The sequence below is a fragment of the Neofelis nebulosa genome, chromosome 4, assembly GCF_028018385.1.
Source record: "Neofelis nebulosa isolate mNeoNeb1 chromosome 4, mNeoNeb1.pri, whole genome shotgun sequence".
Taxonomy (NCBI): domain Eukaryota; kingdom Metazoa; phylum Chordata; class Mammalia; order Carnivora; family Felidae; genus Neofelis; species Neofelis nebulosa.
The window spans coordinates 13,668,193-13,690,281 of NC_080785.1; the positions used below are offsets into that span (position 1 = coordinate 13,668,193).

Sequence of the window (22,089 nt, forward strand, 5' to 3'; positions counted from 1 at the left end):
GATGAGACCATTAGATGTCATTACTCGACATCAATGTGCATATGAGGCTCTGCTCTAAATTGCCATGATTGTAAATGTGGAAGGATTGGGACCCAGCTGTTTAAGTGCCTGGAAGAAATTGGCTCCTGAAAGAAATCTCTCAGGCTTCTGCCCTATCTGATCCAAGCCAATGCCATGTTAATTAGGAGAGGAAGAGGCTTAGGGTGGGAGTCAGAAGATCAGGCGAGCCTGCCACATGGTGTGGTTTATGTTTCCATATGCCTGGCACATTTGTCAGCTGACCCCGGCCTTTCTTTGAGATGATGTCACCTCATCGCTGGGTCACTGAACACGTATATAGTTTCACATGGATCAAACACTGATATGTAATATTTATAATGTGGCAGGCATTGTTTCAAATGCTTTTAATGTTAGCTCTTTTAATCCTCAACGCAACTTTATGAGGTTTGGATAAGGGAAGTGAGGCATAGAGAGGTTAAGTAGATTGTGTAAGGTCACACAGCAAGTATGGGAGCCAGTAATTTCAAATCCACGCTTCTGACGCTTGTTATGTTGACGCTTGTTATGTTGTCTCTCATTTCTCGTGCATGTGGATTGTCTCTGGAGCTGGACTGTAAGCACAGAAGCTTCTTCCCCAGTAGGGCTCTCTACTCGGTGGTGATTCATTCAATCAGACTTATTGACTAGATGATGAGATTGGGAGAGGAGCCCCTGTCATGACTAAGTGCAGCCCCAAGGAGGTTCTGGGTACCACACAGACTCACGGCTCAGGTAATAAACTCTTGTTGCTGAATTCTTCAGAGAACTTGGAAAACCTATCATAACCTGTCACAACATGGCTTTGCTCCTTATCTGGGCCACTTAGAGGGGTGAGCTTCTGTGGAGGAACAGAGGTTTTCAATGAGGTGTAGGGTGGGCAGCTCAAGAAAGGCAACGAATCAAGATCACAGCATTAACTTTCTTTCACTTCCCAGTTGGCCAGAAACTAAACCCCGTGGACAGAGGAAGCTGGTGGCCAGAACAGGACCCGCAGGAGCTCAGTGTGGATCCCAGCCCGTCAAAGGGGTCTTCTCTCCCACCAGCATCTCCTGGCTCATGAACGGGTCTCAGCCTGGGCACCTCTTTTTCCTCTTTTCTCTTGGAGATTTGGAGAGTGATAATTACTCATCTTTGCTTGGTGAATCCATACTTTAGTGAGGAAAGAGTCACAGGAAGGAGATTGACAGGGCAAAAACATGTCGGCTTTATAAGGCTAGCATGGCAACCATGGCCACATTCAAGTGCACCTGTACCTTCCCTCAGGCTGACATTTTAGGATGATTTTCCTAGAGGAACATGGAGGTTTACAAAGCAGATACACTCACCTAGAAGTGTTGACTCACACTGGTGAGCCTCCTGATGCCAGCCTGGGCCTGGGGCCTCAACCCAGGAATTCTGCCCATATGGAGGAGCAAGCAGGGGCAGAGGACCCAGGTGGTGCTAAGGTCCCACAAGCTCGGCCTCTTGACCCAACCACACCAGAGAAGTCAGTCCCCTCTTCTCTTGGGACTTGAAGAGAGCCTTGAAAGGTAGCTTGTCCTCCTGAAGAGAGAAGCTTCCTACTTTATGGACCCTGATGGGAATGCTGAGATCAAAGGAAAGAACACTGTCCAACCTCCCCTTGGCCGTACTAACTTAGGGACCAGAAGCAGCTGTGACCCAGAGGCTTCTGGGAAACGTGACTGCAATGGAACTTGTCTGAAAATGTTAAGAGCTGAGCCCGAAGGGGTAGTTTCATTAAATGAAGTGTAGCCTGGAAAAGTGGCCGAATCTTTAAGAAGCTCCTAGGTTTTGTTAGCGGGGGAAGTGGGAAGGACACAGCTATTGGCATTCCTCTCTAGCCACGGCCAAAATTAGGGGATCAAATATCATACTAGACTTATATTTTACCTTCACATAAAGCAGCTTAAGCATTTTTAGATAAAGGGATTTTTTTCTTTTTGCTTCATTCACGACCGAGTTTAGTTACACAGAGATATATAAAAAACGGAAATGTATTAATGACATGTGAAATCCTAAACGAGAAGGGATAAAAACTTGGCATACTGCTTCTGGAAAGTGGCCAACTCTTAGTCTCTGTGCAGGCTCAGGTGATCAATGGCATGAAAGCCCTTTGAGGACAACAGTAAGGGCAAGTTGACTTGATTTCTTCCTTCGGCCTCAATCACTACCTCCCTTTGAGGCTGCTCCTGAGTGTTCAGCACAGAAAAATCCTCTTTCTCTGTGCACCCACCGGCCCTCTGCTATGGCACTGGTCATCTGCCTCCACCACGGCCTGGGTGGCCATTAAGGACAGGAGCCATCCATGTTTTTGTATGTATGTCCTGGGTAATACCACATGACTAGCATTCAGTAGGCACTCAATTAATGTTTAGTGAGTTGAATTTAGTTTGTAAAGCAAATAATTAAGAAGTGCAATAGAGCTGTCTTCAAATATTTGAAGGACCTTTGGAGGAAGATGGTTCTGACTTTACCTTACGTTACTTTAGCAGAAAGGACCCAAGTCCAAAAAGTCAAAGTTTGGAGAAAACATATTAAGGTGTTTTTGTTTTGTTTTGTTTTGTTTTGTTTTACTTTAGAGAGAGAGACCGCATAAACAGGAATAGGGACAGAGGGAGAGACAGAATCTTAAGCAGACTCCATGCTCAGTGTGAAGCCTGATGTGGGACTCGATCCCATGACCCTGGGATCATGACATGAACTGAAATCAAGAGTTGGATGTTCAATGGACTGAACCAGCCAAGTGACCCTAAGGTTTAAAATAAGGAAGAGCTGGGGTGTCTGGGTGGCTCTGTTGGCTGAACATCATCTGACTCTCGATTTTGACTCAGGTCATGATCTCAAGGTCTTGAGATTGGACTGAGCTTGCTAAAGATTCTCTCTCTGCCCCACTCCCACTTGCACGCATGCTCTCTTTTAAATGAAATAAGAGCAAAATGACAACAGGAGGAGCCAATAAGGAAGCGGCCCCCTGCTACCATGGAGACTTTGACCCAGAGGGGAGACAGGAAATTATCTAGATTTCTGCTCCCAGGATACTCATAATGAGGTGAGTGCCATCAAAATGGTACAAAGTGATGTCTGAGTTCAGAGGCAGAGTCTGGTTTTAGTGAAGCTGATTCAGAAAGTTTTACCCTATGACCCAGCAATAGCACTGCTAGGAATTTACCCAAGGGATACAGGAGTGCTGATGCATAGGGGCACTTGTACCCCAATGTTTATAGCAGCACTTTCAACAATAGCCAAATTATGGAAAGAGCCTAAGTGTCCATCAACTGATGAATGGATAAAGAAATTGTGGTTTATATACACAATGGAGTACTATGTGGCAATGACAAAGAATGAAATGTGGCCTTTTGTAGCAACGTAGATGGAACTGGAGAGTGTTATGCTTAGTGAAATAAGTCATACAGAGAAAGACAGATTCCATATGTTTTCACTCCTAGGTGGATCCTGAAAAGCTTAACAGAAGACCATGGGGGAGGGGAAGGAAAAAAAAAAAAGGTTAGAGAGGGAGGGAGCCAAAACATAGGAGACTCTTAAAAACTGAGAACTGAGGGTTGATGGGGGGGTGGGAGGGAGGGAAGGGTGAGTGAGGGGTACTGAGGAGGGCACCTGTTGGAATGAGCACTGGGTGTTGTATGGAAACCAATTTGACAATAAATTTCATATTAAAAAAAAAAGTTTCTAGAAGATGCTGAGTGCACACTGAGCCTCGAGGAAGTGGAGGCCATCGGCAGGCCTAGCAAGGTGGCTTGGAGGTGGGCAATGGCAAGTGGTCTAGAGGAAGCCCAGGATATGTGGCTGAAACGGAGTCTGAGGCAAGACTGTGGTCAACGTTCAACTCCTGGCTGGTGCCGCCGACAGACACGGAGCCACAGAATGTTTTCACCAGAGCAGTGACATAGCAGGAGGCATATTTTTATTTTATCTATGTTTTTAAATGTTTATTTTTGAGAAAGCACGAGTGGGGGAGGGGCAAAGAGAGAGGGGGACAGAGGATCTGAAGCGGGCTCTATGCTGACAGCACAGAGCCCAATGTGGGGCTTGAGCTCACCTGAGTCCCAAATCGGACACTCAACCAACTGAGCCACCCGGATGCCCCACAAGGTGTATTTTTAGAAAGGCAGAGTGGTGTAAAAGTTGAATTAAGTGGCAAATAGAAGAGATAAACATCTATGCGATACTTTTCCTCTGCTAGATTGCTTTTCCTGTATACTATTTCATTTCATCCACACAAAAACCATAGAGGGTAGGCAGCTCTGTTTCAGTTTTACAGATGAGAAAATGGACACTGGGAGTTTGGTGACTCAGTGGTGGGTCAGAGGTGTCCACCAAGGGCTGAGTGACCACCAAACACTCTTAGTAAGAAGAGCCTTAGTAAGAAGGGCCCCGGTGGCACTCGGGGAGTGGATATGGATGAAAAAGCCACACAGAATACGGCACAGGAAATATTGGCAGATGTTGACAATTGCTGCTAAGGTACAGGTGACACTGCAAAAGTGAACAATGACTCAGAAGTGACTGGGAGACTCCCCGTGCTGAGGAAGGCCAGAAAAGCAGCTCATTTCATTAGGGAAAAGGAAAGGACAGAAGCTGATACTTGTCAGGCACCTGCAGTAAGCCGGCACTTAACACAAAGGCCAGAAACATAAAGCACATGCATACCATACACAGAGAAAGCGCAAGTCTAGTCCTAGGCATGTTTGAGTTTCCAGAAGGGTGGAGATGTCCAGTGAACAGTTAGAAACATGAGGCTGGAGCTCAGAACAGGCCATTCCATACCATTTCCAGGCTCGTCTGTGCAGAGATCATTACCACTGTGTGAGGAGATACTGGTGCCAAGGAGGCATGTGTGTAGGGAAAAAGAAAAGAACACTGAAGGTCAGATTTACAGGTGAAGCAAAGAGCAAAGGAAGCAGAAAAGGCCCAGGAAAAAGGAAAAGTCATGAGTGTGCTGTCATGTAAGACAAGAGAGTCTGAAAACCAGAGACAGGTAAATCCACAGGAGCTCAGCAAGAGGAGGTTCAAGGATAGGTGACGGGCAGAACAGCCAGGAGGAAGCAGGTCTCCAAGAAAGCAGTTTCTGTGACATGGTGGGAACAGAAACCAGACTTCAAGAGATGAGGGAGGTTGGTGCAGAGCTATAGAAGTGATAAGATTATTCTTTTTGCTACATGAGCCCCAAGCTTTGTCTCTGGTCTCAGAGCATATGAAAAGGTAAGGCCCTCAGCCAAAGAGACTCATTTTCCTATTCCTCTAGGAAACATCCCTTGAACAGAATCAGGCTCATCTTTTCTGCCCCCCCCCAACCCCCACCAAGAACAGTAGTCTTCATCTACCATGACAAGAGGTCTGTACGGAGTCAGCTCTTACCCTATCAGGTGATGAGCTGCTGGAGGCTCATAAATGTGTCAACAACTTAATTTTGATTTGAGAGAGAGCACTGCATGGTAAGTACAAACCCAGGCTTCAGAGTGGAATAGATCTGAGGTGGAATCCTTGGTCTGGGAACTATGTGACTTCGGGCAAGGTACTTAAACTCTCTAAGCCAGCACTAGCAACTCCAAAGAAGGTAAGAGCCAGTGATAAACTGAGCACACATGAGTAAAAACGTAGGAAGTGCTATTATTACAGGCCGACCATGTTCAGTGTGTTCCACTTCTCAGTTATTTCTCAGCACAATCCTAGAAGGCAGGTACTATTTTGCAGATGGTGAAATTGAGGCTAACCTTCATCGCATCTGGACCTGATGCTTTTGGTAACACTTTGGTAGTAGAAGTGACTCCCTTCATGGCTTCTCTACCCCTCTCTTCCTGTCTTGCCCCCCAACGAACACCTGCCTACCACTGGTGGGGGCCAAAGAGGAGCCCTCCGCCTTGCTGGTGGGGGCAAGGACGACCCCTGCGCCTCGGGTATAAACAAAGGCTTGCCAGGAAGCCTGCATCTGCCTTGCTGGTTAATTCCTCACGCTGCTGTTTTGTCCCAGGTGGGCTCACCAAGTATCCTTCTCTTTAATTCCACACGTCCCAGAAATAGAGAAAAAAGAGCGGGGATTAGTCTGAAGACCTTAGTTTAAGGTTCTACCATTTACTTAATCGCCTGACCCTGTGCTTGTTTTGTGGCTCTCCAGGCCCAGTTCTACAAAATTAGGGCTGATGGGAAGATGCAAAAAAAAATAACGTTGGAACAAGATCTACCAAGGATATGGCAGAGATGCTCTGAAATGTGAGCTCTTCCCTTCCCCGGTCTGCCTCTTCAGGTGGTTTGAAGGTCCACTGAGACCATCCCCTCCCTTTGGAGCTCCGTGAACTTCAAGTGTCACCCAACTCATAAGTGACCCCCTTTCTGCCCTTTTCTGTGTGGCCAGCACCTCTTCCCTAAGAAGCTGGATGGATAGATTGAAGTCTCCTTGTCTTCTTCGCTGCTGAAAATCCAGACACAGAATTCTTTTGTTTTTAACATTTTTCAATTTAAAGGTGTCTGTCATTAAAAGGAAAACAGCTCTATTATTACACTAATTGGCCTAGGTGTCTGATTCTTCTCGAAGATTGTGAGCAACCCCAAGACACTGAGTTTTATCATCCACAGTGCCTAGTACCCTAGTACTTAGCGGGTACTTAACAACTGGTTGTTTATTTAATGAATAATTCACACTGAACGGGTTCTAATGGTTCATTAATGTGGCAATGGGCTCCCCTCTTTCACAGCCACATCTTGGACATCCTTGATCTTCTGATGGCTTCTATAGATAGGGAGAGTGTATTTTCCAAAGCCCAAGTCAAGACATGTGGTATGGGACAGGATCTGATGACAGGAAATTGTATTTGAAATCAGGAGACTTCCAGAATGTCTGGGAGGTAGCACAGCTTCACACAGGCCCTCATTCTCCAATTATTTTATACTTGGGAATAAAATGCACATCATTACCCACCTGTCCTCCCTAAAGCCCAAGTTCTGTTAGGATGGAAAGGATTCCTTTATCCTCTCTGGGGCCATCTTCATAAACCCTTTCCAGAGTAATGCTTTAGGGCTTTTCTGGAATCACTTTCCCATTGGTACGCCCTAGGCCATTGCCAGCCCCTGCTAAGGTGCAGAGAGCTGAACAGTCCAGCCTTGTCAAGCCCCTCCCCATCCCATCCACAAGGGGCACGCTGCCCTGGGTTCACAGGTGTGCCTGCCCGCCCTGCCCCCCAGCTCACTGATCCAGGCCAGGTCAAGTCAGCTTTTGGGTACCCAGAGAGCATGGGGACCCTAACTCCTGTGTTCACACAGTGCATTTCAGCCATCCAAGTGGTGGGGGTGACAAGATACCTGGCGGGGGACAGAGCTCCCCTCCTCCCTTTCTTGGGTCTGGCTATTTCTGCTGCAGCTTCTCACCTGTCCTTAATCCCCCAGGGCAGGAGAGAGGAAATTCCTCATTTATATCTGCTCCTCCCTTTTGTTTCCCCAGGAGCAGCTTTTATGCCCACTAGGAGGGGTCTCTCTGTTTTTTTTCAGGAACCAGCATTTTTCTTTGATTTATGATTCATTTCAAGAGCCAGAGGCTTGCCTGACAAGTTCCCTTTCTCTGAAGCTTGCATACCTCTGTAAGAACATCCTAGAAGAGCCATAGGGATGGAAGCTTTTGAAGCTGCTTTAGAAATTACCTAAGTTTCCATGGCAATCAAGCACTGTGAAGTCACCACCACATTCTGGGTCTTTCTGTTTCCACTGAAAAGGCTGTTGGAGAAATCTGTTCTTTCTCAACAACCCTCCCCCCCGCCATGCCACCTCAGTAATAGAGATGGTCTTCCAGCGACCCTGCCCTCTCTCTCTTCTCCTGCCTGCCCTTCCCCCATCCCATTCTTGTAACAGTCCATTGTCTGCAAGCAAAGACCCCCAATTCAGGGCAGCAATGTGATTATTTCTACCCCAGGAAAAACAGGGTCTTCTTACCATGATAGGAGGAGACCTTAGGACATCAGTCTCCTTACCTGACTCTGGACTATACTCATTGGATAACTCAGACATGTCTGAGCATGTCTGTGTCAGCAGAGGCAGGCCAGTCAGGAAGGCACCAAGCTGAAGAGAAATCACTCATTCTGAGTGAGACCCCCAATCGCCCACCCCATACTCAGCCTAGACACTGAACCAAAACCATGCCTTACTGTCTAGAGTAACCCAACTTTGCTATATTCCCTTGTCTCCTTTACACTTCTGGGTCTGTCCTGCCCGCGTAGGATTAAAAAAAAATTTTTTTTAATGTTTTATTTATTTTTCAGAGACAGAGAGAGAGAGGAAGAGCAAGTGAGCAAGCATGTAAGGGGCAGAGAGAGAGGGAGACACAAGCAGGCTCCAGGCTCTGAGCTGTCAGCACAGAGCCCGATGCGGGGCTCGAACTCACAAACTGTGAGATCATGACCTCAGCTGAAGTCGGACACTTAACTGGCTGAGCCACCCAGATGCCCTTTTACATTTTTTAAAAAATGTTTACTTTTGAGAGAGCGAGCAAGCACGAGTGGGGGAGGGGCAGAGAGGGGGATAGAGGATCTGAAGCAGGCTCTGTCCTGATAGCAGTGAACCCAACATGGGGCTGGAACTCATGAACTACAAGATCGACCTGAGCCGAAGGTGGAAGCTCAACTGACTGAGTCACCCAGGCACCCCCGTAACTGACTGGTTTTGATTATTCATTACAGGAACTTCACAAAAGATCCATCAACTTCCACTGAAAACATTGACAGTGTGGGCTCTTAGGACTTTTTTCAAACCTGCTGTTTCCATCAATTCTAGACATCATCAGTATTTTCAGCCAATCTCAATCAAACACCTGCACTGAAATAAAGGCCTTCAAGCAAACTTCTAATTCTCAATAAATTCTGACCTTACCTTCCTGCTCTGAGACCCTCCCAGTTTTGCAAGGTGCCGTTGTCCCCTACTGCAGTAAGCAACAAACTCAGCTTAGTCTTACCAGCAGCAATGCTAGTTGTGTGGGCAATGCTTGGGGAGCCAGCTTTTGATTAAGGAAAGGAGAGCACATGTCTATGTGATTATTTGGTCATCAAAGAACAGGGGTGATTTTAAGCACAGCAGAATTGGCCTGAGTTAGGGGAAAACAAGGTACTGTAAGCAGAAGAGAGGAAAGACCTGACTTCTCAAGACCTTCTGGAGCCCCTGAAGCAAAGGGTTGCCATGCCCGGGTCTCAGGGAGGGTGAGTGTGGGACAGTGATGGAGGCAGAGCTGGCTTCCTGGGCATGCAGCCCTCATAGTTGTGTGCTTCTTTTAATGCTCTGCTGTCACCATCTTGAAATTTGTAATGCTTAAATAAGGAGTCCATGTTTTCATTTTGCATCAGGCCCCACAAATTACACAGCTGGTCCTGGTTGCGGGAGTGGGGGGAGGGGGATGCTTCCAGATGTGTGACAATGCAACATTTTCAGGGGCATGTGACAGTCCCCCTACTTTACCTGGCCACCCTGGGGCACAGACATCATGCCCCACTCACAGGAACTGCCATGGGAAGTTGAAGAAGCTCTAGCCATCAGCACCCCAGAAGGAAGCCACCTCACTGATAAAAGCCACATAATATCAAGTGATCGCCTAGGAGAGAACCCCCAGGGCAATCTGTGAAATAGAAGGAAGGCCAGAATGAGGGATGATGCCCCCTCGATCTTCAAACCCATTAGCATTGCCTCCAAGGCCCTACATCTGCTCTGTTTGAGGGAATACCTCCATCTCGCTCGGTTCCTGTTACAACTGTCCTCTTGCTTAACTTCCTTGGACCCACCAGGCTCATTTCCATCCCAAGTCCCTTGCATCTGCTGTGCTGTTTGCAAGGACTGATCCACCAAGTCTTTCCAGGAAGACTTCCATTCAATGGAAGAGGAAGACTTCCAGTGAAGGCTTGAGAGGCCTTCTGCCTACCCACTGCCCCCTCGTCTACAGCAATGCCCCATCACTCCCTTCCTCCCTCCCAGCTTTCTTTTTCTCCACAGAAATGTCCCGTCGTCTGGCAACATATTATATACTTAAAGTACTTGCTTATCTGTCCCTCCAACAAGAATGTAAACTCCATGAGGACTTTGCCTTATTCCCCACTCTAGCCCAAGTACATAAACAGTGTCTGTCACAAAGGCAATCAAAATTTATTGAATGAGTAAGTAAGGTGGTGATTAACCAGAGAGGCATGATCTGTTCAAGCAATTTTATCTTTATCATCCCATGGAATGTGTCTCTGCATGGCGTTGGCAGTGATGGGATAAGACTGTTCAGAGCAGTGTGTCATTGAAGGTGGCTGTTAAAAAAAAAAAGTAGCTAAAACAATAATATCTCAAAATTTTTTTGAGAACAGCACTAGGAATTGTCCTAAGCCCTTCACATGAGTGAACTCTAGAGTTTTCACAACTGCTATGCTTTTGGTAGGTACCATCATTAGTCCTCTTTACAGACGAGAAAGTTGAAGCAACACATGGAAGGTGGTTAAGTAACTTTCGTAAGTCACAAGGCCAGTCCAAGGCTCCGTTAGTCCTGGACTAGTTTTTCATGACAAAACTATAATTTTCCCTTTTAGTTGCATGATTCTACTTCCTGAACAAAGAAAACTTTAGTTAGGTGGTGGGGAATGGAAGGAAGGTAGCTCACGGTCACGGGTGCACAGGGACATCCAAGAGACGAAGGTTGGTTCCTCCCATGAGATCTCATAGATACCTTCACCGTCCACCCTACTTTCCACCTCCTTCTAGGCTCTGCTTTCTGTCTTAGCATTCCCTTCAGGGAATTTAATGACAAAGCTTCCCCCGGTTCTGGAGACTATGTAGCACCGTGGCTTTGCTGAGTGTTTGGTGGGCAGGTTGTAGGCATCCTGGTACGGCCCTCACTGACCAGACTTGGGTTTACAGGACCAAGGCTGCTTACTAGTCTCCTCCGAAGTACAAATCTATAATGGAGGCAGGTCCCCTTGGGTGTCAAGGACAGAACTCCTTCAGATTTTTTCCAGCTGGAACTCCTTCGGATCTGTTCCAGTTCTGCAGGTGAAAGTGAAGCCCTTCTGTTGCCTGGGTTGCTGGAGTGATTGATCCTGGCCACTCGTTCTACATTAGGTAAACGTGTAGGTTACTTCTTAATCCCCCTGGCAATGTGTCTCCTCCCTCAAATGTCTTTGTTGTGAATGTAATTATCAAATGCTAATAAATATTCAAATATGCACCTTCCAAAAGGCAAGATTTATTTCAGGGTATGAACTAGTTTGTGAATCTCTGCTCAGGATTTTATAGGAAATGTGGTAAGACAAAAAGCCAAGAGGAGAGTTGTGATGATCTAGTGAAATCTCACATGAACCTATAAAAGCAGTTTTGCAGGGTAAGTAGATGGGTTTTATGTCCTTGTTTGGTCACGGTAGATTATAGATACTTCTCTGCCTATTAGAATGGACTTCACTTAGGGCATACATATAACAGTAACAGCTACCGTTTACTGAGGGTTTTATAAGCTTTGCAGCATGGTAAGTCATTGAGTTATTGAATTTACTCTCTCCTCCAACTCGGAATATCTAATTTATATGGTCTCCCTCTTCTTACCCATGAGTCATGAAGTTGGAGGCACGGTGCCTCTGGGACTTATAGAGGTGCAGTCCTAGCCACGTTTCTAAGTAGTGCTGGAAATAGGAGTGACAGTGGGGGGAGAGGCTGATGGGAGCCCTGGATGTTGTTGTACTTTGTGGGCATCCCCCAAATCACGTCATCACCTAATGGCCATAGTCTCCCAGGAAAAACACCTATTGCCTCGGACTTTCCATTTTAGGCTTGTAAGTTCTCAGAATTACTGGGCCTTTATCAAGGTTTTTGTCTATCAGAAGAGGAGTATCTGGGGGTTAACTGTACAGCTGAACCACTTTCCGGTGAGCCTAGTGGAAGGGGTGACATCTGGCCTCGTTGGTGTGCAAACCACTGCAATCACTCAAACTTGATAGCTCGAGCTCCTTCAGGGCATTCTCTTCGCTCCCCTTGACTGACTGGGAAGGTAGAAAAGGCCACACTGGTCACAGGTGGTAGGAAAAGAACCTTTCATGATTTCCTTTTCCCATTACCACCTGTGCCCTCCATTCTGGCCATGATCTCCTCCAGATGCCCCTTTGTGCTTTGAGAAGGGAAGAAAAGAAAGAGAATGGAGTGAGATTCTGGGACTGGAACCTGCGTGGAAGCACAGCCTGGAGCCGTGCCAGGGTGGGAAGATGGGTGTGGGGCCCGGGGTCATGTGGACCTTCAACACGGAGCCGAAAGCCCACGCAGCAGGATGAACTTCTGTCACAGGCCAGCTCTGTCTCCAGTGCTGCAGCTCACTAGCTGGGGGGCCTGGGACAACTGACACAACTACTCTCATCTAGAGACACAGATGGTCGATCACAGTGGATGGTGTCTAAAGTTCCTTCCATTCTTGGCACTCTGGAGCCCCCATTAAAGACAAAGCGCTGCATGAATTCATGTACAATGCATACCCTACTTCCAAAGGGAATTTAAGACATTTTATAACAGAAGTATAGAGACCTTGGGACTGTTCAAATAAAGAGAGAAAGAGGATAAGGAATCCCACAGAGGGGGAGCAGATTAGACCAGGAACAGAAAATAAGGCAGTGTACTTTTTCAAGGAGAGCTGTTCCACTGAGACAAAATACTTTCTCTCTGTTGCACACAATTCATTTTTGCAATGCACGCATTCAAAAGATATTTGAGAGTGCAGACACTGTTCTCAACTTGGGGGATACCTTAGAGAACAAGGTGGGCGAGGTTCTGGAGCTTACATGTTAAGTGGGGGAGAGAGGCAATGAACAAACACACTGCAGACACCTAGGGCCCAGATCTTGGGTCTAACACCATTGTCCAATAAAAGGAACCAGGGCTCCTTGGAGAAATGGCTCATCCTAGGTCTGGGCAGGAAACATAGGTGAGCCTGGAGTACCTTGTGGTATGCCAAAAAGTAACAGGGGCTCAAAAACCCCCTCAAAACAAAACAACAACCAAAACCTACATTGATGTCAAAAAGGCACAGGGCCACCTGAAAGAGCTCCCAATGGCCAAAGCTGAAGCTGGGGCACTAAAACAAATCTAGAATTGGATTATAAACCAAAGTAAAAAATTAATATCCACAAGTCCACACTGATATAAATAAATGACTGAATCAATTTACAAATGGAAAAGAGAGGGACGCTTGGGTGGCTCTGTCGGTTAAGCATCCGACTTCGGCTCAGGTCATGATCTCACAGTGTGTGGGTTCAAGCCCCGCATCGAGCTCTGTGCTGACATCTTGGAGCCTGGAGCCTGCTTCAGATTCTGTGCCTCCCTCTTTCTCTGCCCCTCCCCCACTCACTCTCTCTTTCTCAAAAATAAATATTAAAAATTTTTTTTAAATTAAAAAAATTTTCAAGTGGGGAAGAGAGGCAAATCTCCCTTATAGAAGAATTCCAAATAACTTAAGTAGATACTCCGCCCTAAAGGAGAGGGAGTCGAACTCCCCAGTCCTCAGGGATGGGCTGTGCCTGGTGACATCCTTCCAAAGAGAACAGTATGGACAGAAGGAAAAGAGAGTAACTCTGCAGTAGAGAAACCCACACACATGACTTCAACCAGGTGATCAGGGGCAGTGTCATGAATCACGTGGGCAGGTTGTACTTGTAACACGATGTGATGGAATGACACTTGACCTCTGCCTTTTTTCCTCCCAAACCCACTACTCGGCCTAATGACGCACAAAAATCAGGCAAGTTCCAGCAGAGGGGCCAGACTGCTCTATGGATGGGCAGGGCTCTGCGGAACTGCTGAGGTCATTAAAAACAAGGACAGTCTGAGAAATGACTCCAGCCCCAGGGAGCCTAAGGAGATGTGACAACTAGATGGATAGATATCAGGTAAAAACATAAAGAATCTGAATAAACTGTGGACATCCGTTAATAATAATTTATCAATATTTATTAATTATAACAGACTATGCTAATGCAAGATGTTAATAGTAATGGAAACCATGCGCAGGGGCAGAGGGTAATATGGGAACTCTCTTTACTGTCTGCTCCATTTTTCTGTAAATCTAAAATTATAAATCTAAAAAATGGATCTATTAAAACAAAAAAGGGGATCTGAATGTCCAAGAGGGAGGAAGTCCGGGCCTCTCTCCTGCTGGCCCCGAATATGCAAGCTTCCTAGAATTCTGTAGCTGCAGGGAAATGAATCCCACCCACAACACTGTGAACCCTGGAAGAGGACCCTGGGCTCAGAGGAGACCAGAGCCCCTGCTACAGACACCTTGACTGCCGTTTTGTGAGTCCCAGAGCCGAGAGCCCAGTTAAACTATGCTTGAAATTCTGATCTGTAAAAACTGTGAGACAATACATGTTTGCTTTAAGCTGCTAAAAAACAAACAAAAAAACTGAAACCACGACACAACAACAAACATTTCAGAAAGCCCTGAGTGTGCCGTAGAAAGTTGAATTAATGAAAATGTCGACAGTGACTAGGTGGCGCCATGAATTTGGGCGGTCAAGGAAGCCCCTTCTTGGGGTGACTTTTAAGCTGGAGTCTGAGTCTGAGGAAGGAGCCAGCCAGGAGGCCCGTGCAGGGGGGATGCCGTGAGCAAAGGCGGCAGGCAGTCAGCCCAGGGCCTTGCAGCGAAGCCCTGTGTGCTCCAGGAAAGGCAGCCGGGCGGCTGGACTGACCTGAAAGCAGGCAAGGGAGGGCTGGGGGGATAGTATGAGCCAGATGACATGGGGCTTCCATTAAGGACAGAATGTCCTAGGGTTGCCCCTAGGATTCATATGTGGAGATATTACCCCTGAGGTGATAGAATTAGGAGGCGGCAATTTGGGGACATGATTAGGTCACAAGGGTGGTGTCCTCGTGACTGGGATCAGCGGTCTCATGCAAGAGGCCCCACGGAGCCCCCCGGCTCCTTCCGCCACCTGAGGACACAGCAGGAAGGCACCAGCCTGTGAACCAGAAAGTGGTTCTCACCAGATGCAGAATGTGCCAGCACATTGATCGTGGACTTCCCAGCCTCCAGAACAGGAAGAAATAAATTTCTGTTGTTTGTAAGCCATCCAATCTCTGGTATTTTGTTACAGCAGCCCAAGCTGGCTAAGACTGCTTTTAAAAAAGGGTGAAGACTTTGGATTTTATTTTCACTCTGACTAGAAGAAGCCTTTGGAGCACTGGTGGCAGATAAATGACATACCTGACTCACAGTTTTAAAAGCATTATGTTAACTCTGCCAAGGACTGATTGCTGGGTGCCAGGGTGGCGTCACGGCATCTAGATAGGAGGCTCCAGGATTAGCAGAAAGCTCACAGAGGCTTGGACCTGAGTGGTGGTGGAGAGGGCGATGTCCTGCAGGAGTGTGTGAGAGGGCATGTGGCGGGGGTGGGGTGTGGGCTGGAAGTTCACACTCATCTTGTGGATGTGGGCCCTGCGGTGGCTCTGAGGGTGCCCAGTGGGTGAATTACAAGGAACCGTAGCCGCCCCGGGCTCCCCCACCGCGCTGTCTTTTCCCCGTGTCATCTTGTTCCTGTGATTCTGAATACCACTGATGACTCATCAAGACACACGTCTCTGGCAGTTGCTTGCACCCAGTTGGTGCCGTGCCACGCCGGGCCAGATTCTCTCCCGGAGGCTCTGGCAAAGGGGACACTGGATCCCACCCACTGCCCCCAGCCCCCGGCCCGACTAATTCGCCCTACTTAATTAATTGCCTCCTCTGCGCTGAGTGTTAATTAAACAATTTGTTGCTGGTTGTTTCCCAAGGTGCGGGGTACCCTCTGTTTAACCAGGAACTAGTTAAATCTGGAAGAGAGTCGGGCCCAGGGTGGGCCATCCTCCTTCGCGTTGGAACAGAGAAGAGGTTGTTAATAGAATTCTGCTTTTTTTTTTCTGGCCCTGGTAGTTTCAACTAATATCAGGTAAAATTCCGTCTTGGACTCTTGACTCCAAATTTACCTTTTTCATTCTTGCTGACCCTTCTTCTTCCACCTGTTCACCACGCCCTTGCCTGGCCAGCACCAGCCCAAATGCTGCTGTTGGTCCCCACCAGCTGTTGTTGTCACTCAATCTAATCCTTGGGGCACCAGCCCGTGCTCAGTACAGATGCCTGGAATGCCAATCTGGGGGAAAGCTAGGGCTGAGAGACCTTTTTCTGTCCCGCTTTGCCACAAATACCCAGAGTCTGAGTGACTGATTGTTTTGCCATATCCATGACATGGCTGTCACTGGTAGTGGACTCTCCAAGCACCTCAACAGCCTAATCCTAGAAGATTGATTCCCAGGGGCCAGGGATGGGTCAGGTGCTGGGAGGGTTTGGTGCTGAAAGGGCTCTTTGACACACAGGGTTCTATAGGCCAAAGCATCTTTCGGGGTTGACACCCGGGCCTCTCTAGTAGCTCTCTCTGCTGAGCAGGGATCGGGGAAGGACCGCGTCTGTTCCTCAGTCGGCTCCCTCTCCAACTCCTAACTGAGCCAAATTCACGGGGTCAGGAGATGGCAGCTGCTCTGGGCATCTGGCCCCCCACGGCTGTGTCTGGCCTAGTTGGAAAGGACACTAACTTGAGGCAGAAGAGAGTGTTCTCCCACCCTTGGGAGCTTCAGCTTCCCCAAAAGACCACTGTTCAAGGGATCAGCTCTTCGTGGCTTTGTCCTTGTTCTCCTCCGTGGGAGCATGGCCCGATGGTGCCCACGAGGTGTGTGGACACCACTTCTCTCCCTAGCCTCTTGTGGGAGGGCACAGCCCTACTTATGGACCCAGCAAACGAAGCTCCAGGCTGGAGGGAACGGGTTAACTCCAACCAGGGCGGTGTCCCTGTCAGCAAGAAACAGCTCTTAGAACAGCAACTTCCCCGAAGCTCTTCTTGATGCTAACATTGTATCATGAACTATGATTTTGCCGTAATAAAAAAATATAGTGCGTGTCCTAGAAGGCAGATTTTGCTGAGCCCCTCAGTAACCAGGGCTCGGCTAGGTCTCCACAGGAATAACTGAAGCCCTGTCGTGGCACCTGCCCATCTCTTGCCGCATAAGGCTTTGAGAAACAGTCACAGAGGTGCGGGAGTGGAGGGAAGAAAGAAAACAAATCGTGAGAGGTCTTGGCCAATTGGCTCATCCCTAGAAGCATAACATTTTACAACCGGAGAGAGCTTGAAAGATCAGCTATTCCTCAGGCTCTCACCCTGCTTGCACATGAGGATCACCCCCAGAAGTCCTGCTTGGACTGCTCTGCGGTGAGGGCCCAGCATCAGTGTTTTTAAGGGCTTTTCAGGTGATTGGAATGTGCAGTGACTGAGAACACAAGGTGAGCAATGCGCTCACCCATCCACTCTGAGGGATTCCTCTGATTCCTCATCATTCCAAGCTTTCAGACTGTCTTCTCCAGAGCCCCAGGCTTGCTGGTTGTGGGCAGGGTTCCAGGCACCCCTCCCTCTGCCCCTACAGCTTCTCCTGGGAGAGTTCTCACCTATGTCTCAGGGGAGCAGGAAGCGCCCCTGACCCCACCCTGGTCACAGCTGTTGGCCCAGCCATGGTCACTCAGTTCTGGCCTGTTTACTGCCTGACCAATGGCGTGTGACCTGGCCAGAGAGGATAAATGGGCTAATCACATTACCTCTCTCTCTCTCTCTCTCTCTCTCTCTCTCTGTCTCTGTGTCTAGAAGCTGACTTGAGCCGCAGCAGAGAAGGAGGTCACCAGAGTCCTGGAGACGCGGCACAGTCACACAGGATGTGGGCTGTGCGCCTGGCCCGGAGAGCAGGCAGTGCATGCGAAGGGGGCTAGGAACAACTCAGAAGGGTAGGGATGAAAGACTGTCAGCGCCTAGAGCTCCAGGATTCCTGCTCTGCCTGCGGCCTGTTTGCTCAGCTTTTCTCCGATTCCTAGGAGACCTTTCTAGAGCCTTAGAAAAGCCCTGTTTTACTGGAGCCTATCTCTGTATAACCAAAAGCGTCTTAGAGAGAACACTCACTACAAACAGGGCCACTCTGCTTTTATCTTTTTACATTTCAGGGTCCATGGGAGATTTTGACTGGAAGGTGGACACAAAAAGGTCTCCACTGTGGCGAAAAAGGAGTGAGGAGGCCAGGGGCTGAGCCCGACCCCTGCTTCACTGAGGACACGAGGCACGGAAAAAGGACGGGCAGGTCTTGCGGGCCTGTCTCCATGGGAGACCAGAAGGAGGGGTGTAGGGACTGCTAGGGATCCCCCCTCCCTCCCTCCCTCATGACTGTAAGCACGGGACATCAGACTCTGGGGGCAGAGGGTTCCGTCAGCCTGGGGCACCCTGGAAAGCCCTGTCTTGTCTTTGGCTCAGAATGGCTGTGCTTCAGTGGTAAAAGGGCAAACTGTCAGGCCCCAAGACGAATCCTGCAATTCTCCCCCTCTCCCAACCGATAGCTCACCAGCCCCAGACATCTCTCCGTGCACCCAGAGGGACGGCCATTACCTTTCCCCAGGCTGACCCAGTCCTTCACCTGCCATCTCTGCTCAGAAACCTGGAGTCAGGCCCTTCACAAAGGGAACTTGAGCTGGTCATAAGCATGTGGTGCTTAAAGTCTAGCTGACATCGTTTCCATATGTAGGACTCACTTTCCTTTCTTCCCATAAATATGTCTAATTCCTGCTATTCAAGCTCAGCTTCCCCTCCACCTAGCTCCACACGGTGCATCAGTCCACTTCTTGCAGAGTAGACTGTGAGGAATATATCTGACGGTTAACCTCAGGTCTGTACTGAGACGTCAGGGAAGACAGGCGCATGCAGAGTGTGGATTGACTTTGCTTTCCATGGACTGGAACCTACTCCTGCAGAGCCATACGGTTCTCTGTATCTATAATCCTTTATAAGGACACTGGATCAATTCAATGGCCATGACACTAGCAGACAGTAAGGGAGACAGATATGACAAAGGTCTAGCCTGGTCCTACCACCCTTAGAGTGCCTTATTTGGAAACGGTAGCAGAATTTAGGACTCGTAAATCAAAGGTGAGGATGGGCTTTTAAACAGGAACTACCCAAATAGCACCTGCTTCCCATCCCAAAGTCCAATATCTGCATAAAAGGCCTGAGCATTTTCTGAGGTCACGCTCACCCCCAGTCTGATACCTCTCTTTCAGTGCCATAACCTCACAGTCTCCCACACCAGGCGGTCAGCCCCTCGAGAGCTGAGGACCAGATCTTATCAGCGTTTGCATCCCCAGAAGCTGGCGCAGCGACGGATGCTAAGAGGAGCTCAAAACATGTCTGATGAATGAATGAATGCATGTCCCCTAGCCATTCTCCCAGAATCCCAGGAGCCAGGATTGCTTGGCTCCCCAGCAGCTCCCCAAGCCTGAGGCCTTACCTCCCATGAGGAAGAGAAGCCCTGCTACATACTGCATAAGGCCCCGGTCCCAGCAGCAGCCCAGCACGCCAATGATCCAGCCGAAGAGGATGATGGCCACCGCCATGCCCATGAAGCCAGCGGTCATCCTGCGCAGGTCTGTGGGGAAGCAAGTGGGCAACAGTTAGCATCAGAACCTAGAACTCGCAGTCAAGGTGCATCCCGGCCCCGGGTAAAAAGGGAGAGGGTGGCAAACTGCAGGGGCGGGAAGGCAACATACCCTTTTCAGACAACCTTGCACAACTGAGCTCCTTTTGTACAGGAGAGAGGGTCCCTGGCGGTAACTCTCCTCAGGTGCAAAAAGCATGCCAGGACAGTTTGGCTGGCAAGCACAAGGAGAGACTGCCGTCCCAATCGGTGTCATTTCTTATGCACCTCTGTGTCAGGTGCAGCGCTGTTGTTCCCAAGCATCAGGCCCAACGGTCTGCAACAGGAACTGCCTTTATCCTTATTTGAAAAACGGAGTCAACTGCCGAAAGCCTTATGGCTACTGAGTACCAGAATAAGGCATCAAACCCAGATCTGGATGGCTCCTAGGTGCTAACCACAGCATCATTCACCTCTCAGGAAGAAACGGGCCTTTAGTGGAGGGCGGGGACTCGGCAGATGGGCTGCACCTGCCGAGGGCTCCCTCTCTTCCCTCCAGGGCTGACGGGGCTCTCCAGGAGGTCCGGTGCGAGGAGGAAGCTGTTGGCGGTGTCCTGTTCCTTCCCTCTAAGCCAGCTGGCAGGGGCTCAGCTTTCCCCGCACGTGGGGCTGCAGGGCGGAGAGCCAAACTTGCAGCTCTCAGACCGAGCCCCTGAGCAGGCCTCTTCAGCTCCCGTGGACCCCGGGTCAGCCCAGCTTTCTAGGTCCGGCCTTTCCCCGTTCCACGCCTCGCTGACCCCACTGCACAAAGCCGAGGCGGGGTACGGTGAGGAGGGACGTCTGGAAAGGCGGTGTTGTTGGTGGAAGGGAGAGGGCAGAGATACTGTCACATGTCAGCCTCTTTCTAGGTGCGGCTTCCTCCCGGATCTCTCCACTGCCCTCCAGGGCATCCCTACCAGCCTCACGCTCCCTCCCTCCGGGGCGTCCAGCCTTCTTACCTCCCTCCTCCTCCTTACCTCCTCGCTGCTAGTCCTTGACTCCCTCCACCCTGCCCCAGCCTTGCCAGCCTGCCGCTCCCTGTCTACCTCTGCAGTTTGTGCAAAGCCCATCTGCCAGCCCCAGCCCCAACCCCACCAATGGGGCTCCAAACAGGAGCAAGCCATCTGCCCAGCCTCTGCCCCGGGGCTTGCCAGGACAGCCTGGAGGGCCCCATGGGCACTCCTCCCTCTCAGGGAGGGGGAGACTGGGAGTGGAAGTGAGGGCACCTGACAGCTAACCACATCCATACCCGTGGAAGCACAGGGTGATCTCGCCACATGCCTACAAATGCCTGGCAGGTCTCCATGCACCGCGAGGGCGCCCTGCCCGCTCTGTTCCCCTGTCACTCCAGTCACCCCCATCGGGAGCTACGGCAGATCCTGGCACAGTCAGGCTAGAGAAACCCTGGCCTTCTCCCCTCGGAAGAGGGATTTGGTCCACGCTCCCTGACCTGACATGGAGGATGAGACCCTGGCAGCACCCCCCCCCCCCAGGAGGCTGGCTGGAGGAGGGGAGGGAGGGACAAAGGAAAGCAGCTCGCACAAGGGGCAGGACAGGACCCTGTTGCAGAGGCAGAAATCCACCCATGGAGCACATTCCTGCTCTACCCGTCCTCCTCTGTCCTCCCCTGCCCGACCCGGAATGCCTGCCGCACCGGGTAGAAGTAATGCCCGTTCCTGTCACGTATGTGAACTGCCAGCAATGCCTCATCATCATGCCACACTACAGATGGCTCCGATCACCACGGTGTCCGAGGAAGCTGCACGGAGGACATCACTCGATCGCGGCACTCAGACGTGCACCCCGCTTCCCGAGCCGGCTCCCCGCTTGGTGCGTGGGCACCCACAGCCAGCTTGAGGTGAGGAGGGAGGCACAGTCTTGCCAGCTGCACAGGCACCACCTCGTACCCCGTGATCTAACTGCCCTGGTCGTCCTGCCACCTGTCTCAGCCCTTCTTCCTCAGGCGCCGCCCCAGACCCTCGCGTGAACCAGGCCGGAGCTGCCTCCTAGGTGGAGAAGAGCATCCCTTGATGTGTGAGTCCATTTGGAGGGACTCCCGGAAGTGCTGCATCCACTCTCCACTGTGGTCAAGGGCAAGGAGGTGGTGAGAGCGGCGGAGGAGAGCTCGGGGTATTTTTGGATTAAAGTAGGTTTATACCCCCTTAAACAGATCAGGAAATTTCACTCTATGCCCCTTTTCAGTGCATGAAGGGCTTCTAAGATCTTGGTTCCTTTGGCAACATCAGAGATGGACAGCACTGCTGAAACCACCTGGCCCCTCCCACTGCACTTGGCCTTGCTCATGGAGAAGCCTTACTGAGCCTCAGCCCCTGCAGATCCACGGGAGATTGCCTGGGGGATTAAGTGGACGATGTGTCCGGTAAGGTGTGTCCCCCCAGGCCAGAGACGGAAAACTGGGCTGGGCAGGAAAAGGAAATGCGAATCGGGGAAAGAGGGAAGGCTATCATGGTTTGTGGAGGAAAGCAAAGTGTTTAACTTACAGGAAAAGGCACAAGGGCAGGGACACGGGAAAATCATTTCTCTTGT

The 22,089-nt window shown here is 49.6% G+C and overlaps 1 protein-coding gene and 2 long non-coding RNA genes across 4 annotated transcripts in view; 1 reads left to right on the top strand and 2 right to left on the bottom strand.

The window, feature by feature from the left end:
* Positions 1-22,089, bottom strand: part of TMEM178B (transmembrane protein 178B) — a 379,754-nt gene that overhangs the window by 17,676 nt on the left and 339,989 nt on the right. Inside the window, exon 3 of the mRNA XM_058724067.1 lies at positions 19,378-19,515. Within this exon, the coding sequence (XP_058580050.1) occupies positions 19,378-19,515 (138 nt within the window). The remainder of the gene's footprint in view (positions 1-19,377; positions 19,516-22,089) is intronic.
* Positions 5,644-11,608, bottom strand: LOC131508884 (uncharacterized). The gene is made up of 2 exons (XR_009260196.1): positions 7,625-11,608; positions 5,644-6,051 (listed from the first exon to the last, which is right to left on the bottom strand). It is a non-coding gene; the product is annotated as an uncharacterized LOC131508884 (long non-coding RNA).
* Positions 20,148-22,089, top strand: part of LOC131508881 (uncharacterized) — a 10,407-nt gene continuing 8,465 nt past the window's right edge. The window contains exons 1-2 of one of the 2 annotated variants that reach the window (XR_009260192.1): positions 20,149-21,646; positions 21,745-21,922. This is a non-coding gene — a long non-coding RNA (uncharacterized LOC131508881). Of the gene's footprint in view, positions 21,923-22,089 lie in introns of both variants that reach the window. The other variant, XR_009260193.1, reaches the window with a different exon arrangement.